General features: G+C 37.2%; 1 protein-coding gene across 1 annotated transcript in view; it reads right to left on the reverse strand.

Moving 5' to 3' along the window:
- The window catches only part of LOC110029235 (protein CASP), a 43,458-nt gene that overhangs the window by 17,906 nt on the left and 14,213 nt on the right, over positions 1-11,339 (reverse strand). The window contains exons 9-10 of the mRNA XM_020731428.1: positions 8,118-8,283; positions 7,850-7,942 (exon numbers count right to left, since the gene is read on the reverse strand). Of these exons, the coding sequence (XP_020587087.1) occupies positions 7,850-7,942; positions 8,118-8,283 (259 nt within the window). The remainder of the gene's footprint in view (positions 1-7,849; positions 7,943-8,117; positions 8,284-11,339) is intronic.

An 11,339-nucleotide genomic window follows, 5' to 3' on the forward strand; every position in this document is an offset into this window, starting at 1 on the left:
GCGAGGGGGGTCAGTGGGGTCGGCGCCAACGGTGCGAAGACGACGCAGCAGAGTCGCGTCTTCTCCGCCGCAATCGACGATGCACATGGACGCGTGAGGGAGCGGAGAGATCGGGGCAACAGCGACAATCGAAACGCTAGGGTACGCCATGCGGCGGAACCCTAGCAGAGCGGCGGGACGACGACATTCATTATATGTAAATAAATAAATTATATGTAGACTTTTGGAGTCATCTTCAGACATTGGTTGTTGTATGGAATTATTTTGAAGATTCAACATAATTGGTTGTTGCATTGGTGGTAATCAGAACAATACTGGCATGATCGTTGAAGCTTCGGTGTTATTTCAGGAATATGGTTTTAAAATTGTTGTGATTCCTACGGGGTGTGTGGCTCCTATATGTTCTTCTCTATTGGCTTACTTGCACTGCAATTTGTTGTTAAAGATTGGATCATAATATGCCTGGTAGCTTTTCACATGTGAGCTTGTTATATCGAATTGGAAATATAGATAAAAATGGGATCATTTATCTTACAAAACAAATTCAAATTTTAATTGGGGGTTTGATTATATGCAACCCTATTTATTAACCTAGATGATAATGAGCCTATCAATAAGTTCAACCGAGACATGTAATTCATAAAATTTGACTAAAATAAAATTATATTTTCAGTTTCAATCTTCCGAGTGAAAATTAAAGTGTGATTTTTTTTAATGTATTACAAGTGTAATTGTGTAACTACCTAATTTCAAGAGAAGTCATCATCTTATCCCAACATGAGGTCTAATTTATTCTACTTCAGTATTTTTTGTTCTTTGATCTATTTCTTTTCTATATGGTTGTATTGATGTGGATAAAAAAAGTAAGATGTCTAAAATCAGAACAGTAAAAGTTACCTTAGTCGTTTGATAATTTAATATGATTCCAATTTATTGCTAGAATTATTTCGATTATTTCCTGATCAGTTAGTTTTAAACTGCAGTATTGTTTCGTTACATTCAAAAAAAGTTGTTGAGTTAACAAGGAATTTTGACCTACGAATTCTTAATTTTACTTTGCATGAAATCATACAATGCATTATATTTTAGGAAGTCCTAACCCTGAATTAAAATTGGCTTCAGAGCTTTAGGTTATGTCAACATGCTATTAAGAAAAAGGGCAAATTATCAAGTTAACATATAGAAAAAATAAAAAAATTCAAAACGGTTCAATTGTTGACCAAGAAAAATCATATTTATGACAGCATGAATTTGGTTAGAAAAGGAATTGAATGTTGAAAGCCAATCAAGTTCATGCACATGAATCCACGGCCGACTTGAATCACAATGAAGAAACAAACCATGAATCTTAATTTTGGTAGGAGATAGAAAATCATATGACAGACAATTCAAAATCTTTAACATTTATACTTATGAAATTATAGACGTCAAAAATTTTGATAGGGATGACAGCATAACAAGAAAAAAGCAATTTAAAGTATTCATTATAATGATAAAGTTGATCCTAAATTTTTAATTGATTGATTACTAGACCTAGAAAGCTTCTTTGAATGGCAAAACATGATTGATGAACATAATAAGAGCCAGAAAAAGACCCAGCAAATAACGAAAAGCCCGGATTCTGCTACAGTGTAATTTATGCAAGAGATAATAGATAGCAGCAAATAACAATAAGACACGTGAATCACAAGAAACAAAGAAAAGCACAGAAGGCAGTAAGGCGCACTGCAGCGCATAAGTTCGGATATTTGTTACAGGAGAAATAGCCACATATCACAGTATCTGCTACAATATGAAATCTGGAAGGAAGGGAGTAAGCTGCATCGCCTAGCAAGCATGAGGATCTAAGCACAACCATTTAAAGCATATGCTTTGTGATTTGATTTAAAGCATCACAAGCCTACACTTCAGAAAGTCTAAAGCGTCACAAACAAAACATATAATGTACTAAAATCAGGGCAAATTCCTCCTTAATATGATTAATAATATCCCTGCTAGTATTCTAGTCCTTCAACATGATACGTGGCTTCCAAAACGGTTCTTATTTTTATAGACGTAAACTTTAAGTTATTTAACTCTTAAGAAGCTTTTTAATTAGCTGTAATCACTTGCAGTTATGAAGAAGATAAGCTCTTCTAAATCTAACTCCTCTTCACAAAGGATCCAATATTTTATTCCATGCTCTGATTTTTTAAATACTTTAAATGGATTCATGCATATGAAGTTTGCTACATGATTTATTCTAATGATGCTTTTAATTCATTTCATATCACTCGCATTTTGTTGGTCTTTTCCATGACAAATATGAACACCCAAATCTGGTACATAAATATTTATTTTTCTTACATTAAGCAATGTCAGTTAATTTTTGCTATTCATTTATATTTAAACAAAATGTTCAGGCTCCCTTACATTTTTCAATTACTATAAATAAAAATAAAACAATAAATTAAGCATAACTTCCTTTTAAGCATCAGCAAGTTGGTAGTTAAATGGCATTAGAATGCACACATTTAAGTCATCATTTCTTTTAAGTTCACTGAAGCTACCTATTGTGTTCTATATCAATTTCCTTCCGCAAAACAACCAAACATACACTAGATACATTCATACACATTTTTCATGAAATTTATAAACAAAGATATATGCATTTCCACACCATAACATTCATCACATGCGCTTTCACAGATTAAAGACAGAACATTTCAACCAACAATTACATCCATGATTAAACCCCACATCCCGCATCCAGTAATCCATAATCAAAGCAAGAAAGCTTAACATTCTAAACATGTTTAACAGTTTGATTTTAAAAAGCTACTAAGCAATATCTTGAGTAAGATGTAAATTGAATTTAGAATAATCATGTTTCAACAAACCAGAACAAGTTCAGCCTTCAGATATCTATCCTTGCATGGAGAAATACATGACAAGAATAAGCTATATATGTGACGCGAGGCTCGGGAGAAGACCGACCAGTCCTCAAGGAAGGGGGGCCGCCGCCACCTCCTTTTTTTCTCCTCCTTTCCTTCTTTTCTTATTTTCCTTCCTAGCACTTCCCTATTTTAAAATCTTTCCTAAAAGAGAATCTGCTTTTTATTCTTCTTCCTAAATTTAAATCTTTTCCTCAAATCTGATTTTATATGTTAAAAGTTTTTTCTAAAATTTGAAATCTGATTTTATTCTCTTTTTTATTTTAGTGTTTCCTATATGGGTCAAATCTCTTGATAAATAAGAGTTGATATGTCTAGAGTTAGAAGTTATTTTTTATATATGAATTCAAGTTTTAGCCTTGGTATTTTTCCTTCAAGGGTTAAATCCGGCGTCGATGTAGTGCTCTGATAGTTTCTCGTCTAAGGTGGTGATCGTCTTCAAGGGTCCAAGTGGTGCTCCGATTGTATCTCGACCCCGCTGAAGCATTTATCTTATTATACTTTCATTTCCTGACTGTCATTTCAGAATCCGGCCTTCATCACAGCCACCAATCCAGCCTCCGTTGACGTTCCTGCACCTCTCCAGTCTCGGCTCAACGTCGTAACTATCGCCAAATTGTTGTCCTACTTCATCCACAACAGTCCCACCTCTCCGGCCTTCACCGTAGATGCCAATCGAGCCTTCGACGATATTCCTGCTCCTCTCGAGCTGTTGTTTGACCCCGTTACTATCGTCAACCTACTACCCTATATCTTCAACTGCAGTCCCACCTCTCCGACCTTCACCGTCATCGCCAATCAGCCTCCAACAACATTCTAGCTCCTTTCCAGTTGTGATTTAACGTCGTTACTATCGCTGATCTGTTGTCCTACTTCTTCCACAGCAGCCCCACCTCTCTGTCCTTCAACACAGCCGCCAATCCAGCCTCCCCTCGTCGGACTCCCTCATCATCAAGCGGTTGTGTTTTTTTTGTTGAGTCATTAGTTATAATTCTTCGTTTTGTGCTTTTGTTTCGTGTGTTGTCTTTCGTTATTTCGAGTCTTCATTGTAACATTGTTTTAAGTCAGTAATAAAATTATGTCTGCGACGTGGATTGGATTAATTCCGATATCATCTGGTATCAAAACTAGCTTAACCCTAATCCTATCCTAGGGTTTCTAGCATTCGCCCCTACCCAATCAACTACACTAATTTTTTTTTCTTTCTTTGTTCCTTTTTTTCCCTTTCAGAGATCCCAAATCATCAAACATGTCACTAAGGAGAAATGTGTCCGAGCCTACCGGGGAAGAAATTCGACAAGAACTCTGCCGCCTCCAACAAAGAATTGTGAAGATTGAAGAGATAACACTGGAAGAAGTTACCGTCGACCGAGACCTAGATAGTCAAAGGTGAGAGAGATACGAGAATTTGAATCCCTTCCATAAGAACAATTTCAACGATGAAGAAGAAAAACCACGACGTTTCGGAATCCAATATCAGAAAAGGCCTAAAAACAGATGCATGTGATCCGACAAGAAATGCCATTTGGAGGGCACCAAGATCATGGGATCGAGGTAAATTTTCCCGAGTTTAAGGGGAGCATGGATCAAGAAGAATTTATTAAATGGCTACAGACAGTTGAGCAGATCTTTGAATACAAAGAGGTGCCCGAAGAGAGGTGGGTCAAATTAGCTACTATCAAATTGAAGGAAAGTGTCTCACTATAGTGAAAGAACGTACAACAACAGTAGAAGCAAGAAGACATCAAAAAGATTACCAGATGGTAGAAGATGAAGAAAACCATGCAGAAGAAATATTTTCCCTCTCATTATCGCCATGACATGTTTTTGAAACTCCACAATCTGCAGCAGAGAAACCTTTCAGTGGAGGAGTTTACAGCTCAACTCGACCACTTACAGCTTAAGTGCGACCTAACAGAGCTAGAGGAGAATGCAGCAGTCAGATATCTTAGGGACTTGAAACCTAGTATTAGCACTATAGTACAACTACAGGCGTACTAGACACTGGGGGATGTAAAGACACTAGCATTAAAAAAGGAAAGACAACAGCAGCAGAGTTGACAACCACTACCTGCCAGGCAGCTACCCACAGTTGAAGACACCATAAAGAGCACACCGCAAAGAGTTGAGAAAATTGATTCGGATACGGATAAAGTCACCCCTAGTGAGAAGAAGCCGACGACTACAGTACATGTCAAAAAATGTTTCAAAAGCCACAAATTTGGGCACATAGCCTCTAGATGCCCGACCTGCAAAGTTGTAACTTTTACCGAGCAGGGCGCCGTGAAAAATGTTAGCGAGGGAGCAGGAAGCTGAAGAACAGGGTAAAGACCATCAGCTTGCACAAGATGAGGCAGAAGCACTTGTGATTCAACAAATACTGCAGAGTGAGGAGACAAGGGATTCGTAGTGGCTTTGCCACAACATTTTCTACACCCACTGCACAGTGAACATAAAGGTACGCAGTCTTATCATCGACAATGGTAGCAGTAAGAATGTGGTATCTAGGGCTGTCAAAAAAGCTCGTTGTTCGCGAACAGTTCGTGTTCGGTTCGTCAATGAGTTCGTGTTCGATTCGTTCGATAAGTAAACGAGACAAACACGAACAAATTTTTTTCGTTCGGTTAGTTAAACGAACCAAACACGAACAGTGATGCGTTCGTTCGTGTTCGAATCGTTATTGTTTGAAATATAAAATAATATAAAATAATTATATATAAAAAATTTATTATATTTTAAAACATTAAATTTTATAAATTATAATATATAATAAAATAATAATAATAATATATTAATATACTATAGTAGTAATATACTAATATAGATATTGTATATTTATATAATATAAGTTATATAATTAATATATAATATTATTTTAATATATTAATATTAGGGATGTCAAATTAGCTCGTCGTTCGCGAACAGCTCGTGTTCGGTTCGTGTTCGGCTCGTTCGTTAAGAAACGAACACGAGCTTATTTCAAACAAACTAAATTTTAAACGAACCGAACACGAACACAAGCTTTGTTCGTTCGTGTTCGGTTCGTTTACACCCCTAGTGGTATCGATCCAAATGGTAAAGAACTAAAACTCACGACTTAGAGTCATTCCCAGCGATATTCACTAACGTGGCTGAAGAAGAAAAATAGGGTCAGCATTGACCCGCAATGCCTAATAGAGTTTTCAATACGGAGTTAGCTCCAGGACTAGGTATGGTGTGATTTGGTCCCCATAGAAGCATGTCACCTTCTGATAGGAAGACCGTAGCAATTTGACTAAAAGACTCAGCACGACAGATTCAAAAACACTTATTCTTTCACCAAGGACGACAAACACCTCATTCTACTTCCTTTTGTAGCACCCGAGGAGATAGGATCCCTTACTAGCAGAGTAGCGGTACCATTTTTAATGACAGCCGATTCTCTACCACCATGGCCACACCATGCAAGAAATTTCAGTCCTAGGAGATTGGACCGAGAGGGAGGTATGCTCGTAAGTGCTTTGGGAGGCAGCAAAGTCGACGGTGAGATCCAGGTGTTGTCACGATTAAAGACAAGGGACCAGAAGGTTCAACAAGTGAGGTCGAAGCTCTCACAATCACGGGAGACAGACGAGGGGGCTCAGGAGAGGATCGGTCGGTTCACAAGGAAGAGGGGTTGTCGCCCCCTTTCTTCTCCCCTCCTTCCTCTTCGATCATTTCCTTTTTCCTCCTTTTCTTTTTCCATCTTTTTCCTTTTTTCTTATTTTCCTTCCTAGCATTGTCTTATTTTAAAACTTTCATAAACTGAAATCCGATTTTTATTCTCCTAGTTAATTTTAAATCATTTCGTCATATCTAAAATTTGATTTTATTCTCCTTCCTTATTTTAAAAGTTTTTCCTAAAATCTGAAATCTAATTTTATTCTCCTTCACATTTTAGTGTTTCCTAATTGGGACAAATCTCTTTACAAATAGAATTTGATATGTCTAGAGTTAGGGGACATGTTTTTTATATCTAAATTCAAGTTGTAGCATTGGTATTTTCCCTTAGAGGGTTGTATTTGACGTCAAGGTGGTAATTCAGTTGCCCCTCGTCTGAGATGGTGATCGTCTTCAAGAGTTTGAGTGATGCTCTGAATGTATCTCGACCATGTCGAGGCATTTATCTTATTATACTTTTGTTTCCCTGCTGTCATTTCAGAATTCGATCCCACCGCAGCCGCCATTGCCTCTGACGACGTTTCTTCGCCTATCCAGTTGCGATTCGACACTGTTACAATCGCTGACTTGCTGTCCTACTTCTTCCACAGCAACCCCACCTCTCCGGCCTTCACCGCAGCCGCCAATTCAGCCTCCAACACCGTTTCAGCCTCCAACAACGTTTCTGCTTAGCTTCAACCGCGTTCAACTTCGTTACTCTCGCCAACCTGATGTCCTACTTCTTCCACAACAGCCCCACCTCTCTGTTCTTCACTGCCGCGGCCAATCCAGCCTCCGACGACCTTCTTGCTCCTCTCTAGATGCAATTCGACGTCGTTACTATCGCCAATCTACTGTCTTATTTCTTCCACAGCAGCCCCAGCTCTTCAGTCTTCACCGCAGCAGCCTCCCTCATCGGACTCCCTCCTCATCAAGCGGTTTTGTCTTCTTTGTTGAGCCATTAGTTATAATCCTTTGTTTTGTACTTTTGCTTTGTTTGTTGTCTTTTGTTATTTCGAGTCTTCATTATAACATTGTTTTAAGTCAGTAATAAAATTTTGTTCTGCGTCGTGGTTTGGGTTAACTCTTGTATTAATATCACTCTTCTACAACATGTAATACAAGAACACAGTCCAATATACTCAAGTAGAATATCAAAACTGTCTATTTTCCTAGAAAAGCAGAACGGCAATGCAGCTGAATACAAAAATACATATTAAGTGCAGTGGTAAATTCACCTGCAATATTTTGATTTGTTTACGCAGATCTTCAACAACTTTAGAAGTTGGCCTTTCTTGCAACTCTTTATTGATTTCCATAAGAGTGGCATCCTGTCAATCAACGGAATGGTGGAAAAAAGAAAACAATAGATAACTAAGTTAAACATTTGCAAGCACTGTCATAATATAAAAATCAGTTAATGACATAAATAAAGCAATTTGCGTATGAAAACTTCAAGAAAAGGAAGGCAAATAGAAAGTATTCAAATGAATATGCATGCAGCACCTTTTCTTTAAGCAAAGCATTAAACTTCCTGATCTCGCTAATGTGTTGTTCCCGTTCATTTGACAAAGTGGTTTCCATTTTATGAAGTTCCATATTCAGATCAGATATCACCTTCTCCTTTGCCTGTAAGGAACTCTCATGGGCATTGCTAGAAACCAGAAAATCACTGCAACACTTAAAGGAAAGAAAATTTCAAAGACAAGTAACAATCTTTTTTTTTAAATAGATTAAGAAGTAATAATCTACCAATAATAACTCGGTCTTTTATTGATCAATCATATGTTGCTAGAGAGAAACTCAAAAAGGCTAAAATATATTTATGAGCATGAAGTTAAAAGATTAAGAAAGCCTTGCAGAATAAATCTACCATGTAAATTATTAAATTAAAGAGAAAATTAATAAGGGGAAACTTACAAAGCACCTTGATGCGTTCTAGAAAATTCACGGCGATAGAGTAATAGATTATCGTCTCAGCATTGCACGAGAATTAAGCATACGCTCAGATGAAAGAAAAACAAACAGTAAAGACACCAGAAGTTTTTACGTGAAAAACTCATAAAGGGAAAAACCACGGAGCTGACCCAACTAAAGAAATCCATTGTAAACAAAAGATTATAAGTGCAGTCCCTCGCCCCATAGACGAGAAAAGGTTGAACATTCTTCAGAATTACAACGTCAGTGCGTGGATTAACCTGTTATAAGAAGTGGGTGGCGGCCGGTGGTGATAGGCGGTAACCAACGAGTGATGGTCGGCGGCGATCGGCGAGTGATGGACGACGACAACTTGCGAGTGATGGGCGGCGGCAACCGGGGACTAGGATATGCTGGACTTCAGATCCTTCTCTAAGCTTCAAACACTTTTTCAGACTTTAAGTTCTCTTCCTCCCTTATGAGAGGGGTGTGACTCTATTTATAGTCTTGATTAAAATTAATGAAGGAATATGAGCAACTCTGATTGAACGGCTCGGAGAGATTCCCTCGATTAGATGACAATTGATCGACATTTTAGGACCTTAATGATGTCGAAATTGAGTGATTTTGGGCTCGTTGGATTCATTTTGTCGAGACGCTCGATTCGATCATGAGCTCATCAGATTCAACATCCGTTTGACCCTCCAAATATGTCGGAAAAACTTCTAAGAGTGGTTTAACAACTTGATTTATGAGCTTGATTTGACTCAAATTTGACCAATTTTGGTATCAATGGCTTCGTCTGGTCAAGCCGATCAGTTTGACTATAAGTTTACTAACATTGAACTTTCGGATGACTCTTTATCAAAGTTTGAACATTTCTTGCTCAAAAGATTGCCCCGAGATATATCACGCCTCGAGATTCATGCTAGATGATGAAAATTAGGTGATGGCGTGCCACACCTACAATGCTAAAATAGCAAATTTTATTTTAAAAATGAAACCAACTAAATAAAGTTTATTATCTCTTTAGCGTGTTTTCTAAAAGTAAAAGTCAAAAAACAACCTGAAGTAGTCTTAAAGCTCTTTGTTTTGACCTACACTTATTCTTGGTCCTTAGAATTTTCAACATTATCTTCTGCTCTTTTTTAAGCGTCAAATTTATTATTTTCTCTTTTTTTTCCTCTACATTTTCCTCCTAAGAGAAAAGTTTGAAATAAATCTTATACCCTCTCCAAAACTTCTTAACGTCAATTTTAACAAGAATCTGATTATGAAAAAGGTTTAATTCTGAATAGTAGCGGAAAGAATTTGGTTCTTCGAGCATTAAGGATGAAGTTACACTAGAAGGATTTGAATATGAAGTTTGCTATTCAAAAGTAGAATCCGGTTAGTGGACAAGTGCATCAGTTTATTTCAACCTTTTAATATGATTATAGCCTGAGTGAACCGGTTAATCAGAAATTGAGCACAAAATGTCTGAATTTCTTTGGTAATTAGAAATAGACGCGATTATAAGATGTGAAGCCAGTTATTCAAAAGCTGTTGATTTGGCTTCCTTTAGTGATGACGAATGTTTTGAATGCAATGTGTGTGCTGAGGGTGCAGCAAAGACAGCAAACATGAAACTCCTGCGCACAAAGAACAACAAAAAGCCTCCAAGAGATGGAGAAGAAAATTGAAACTCCTCCATTCAATAGCCACATCGAATGACAAATGATTGAATAAAACAGCAAGATTACTCGTTGTTTAGATCCATAAACAATATAAAAGACATTATCCTTGAAGGTATTCCATAGAAACCTAATTCCCTGGTCATAGATGCATCATTATTCTTCCCGATTCCATAAAACTTCAGCACACCCAATTTGGGAAAATATTTAGGTATCAAATCGCTAGTTCCACCCCTTAAAATATTTTCATGGTTAAATTAAATGTTGGGAAGGATAACCTTGGTGATTCTCTTAGAGTCTGAGAACTATGAATATGAGAGATTACATACAATTTAAGGACTTCTAAATATTAAAGAAGAGATGGCCAAGTATATGGCTGATAAAATAGCCACAATGTAAGAAAAAATAACCACAATGGTGCTTGCTTTTGGAGTTCTTGTTGTTAAAATAGAACCACCAACATCTAGACCACTGCCGAATTGTCCAGATAAAAGAAGGGTCGTCCTTAATAAGACAGCTTACAGAGAAGAATTTAACAGAATCAACAGAAGCAATGAAGAATATAAAAAAGAGAAGAATTCTCCTCAACAAGTTGAAGTTGTCTTACTAGAACAGAAGAGTCTAAGTTGAAAAAATAGATAATTGGTCCAAGCTTCTATAACATATTTTATAACACAATTATCTTTATTGGAAAAAATTACTTGCCCGTGGAATTTTACTCATATGCTTTAGTCTGGCAGACTTCACAATATAAAACTATTGATTTATTAACCATGGCAAGCTTGTCGGCACTAAAAAAGTAAGAAAGGAAGAGATTGTTTGGGGGGGGGTCGCCCGTAAGAAGCTGTCGGCAGTCGGAATCGAAATCCCGTCGCCCGCTTCGGAAGGACTTTTTAATTTATGTATATATATATATAATTTTAGAAAAAATATGAAATCAAACTGACATCATATTTTTCACAGTTTAAATGAAAGAGCACTCTACTTCAAATCTTATATCTACCCCGAGGGATAAACACAAGACTTGAGGATGAGGCTCGATCAAATAAACTAGGAAAACATATGACATCCGTTTGGGTCTGCGAAACCGTTTTATTTGCCGACAAGTTCCCCTATTTAATACGAATGATTAAATAGG

Source organism: Phalaenopsis equestris, unplaced genomic scaffold (genome assembly GCF_001263595.1).
Source record: "Phalaenopsis equestris unplaced genomic scaffold, ASM126359v1 Scaffold000552, whole genome shotgun sequence".
Taxonomy (NCBI): Eukaryota; Viridiplantae; Streptophyta; class Magnoliopsida; order Asparagales; family Orchidaceae; genus Phalaenopsis; species Phalaenopsis equestris.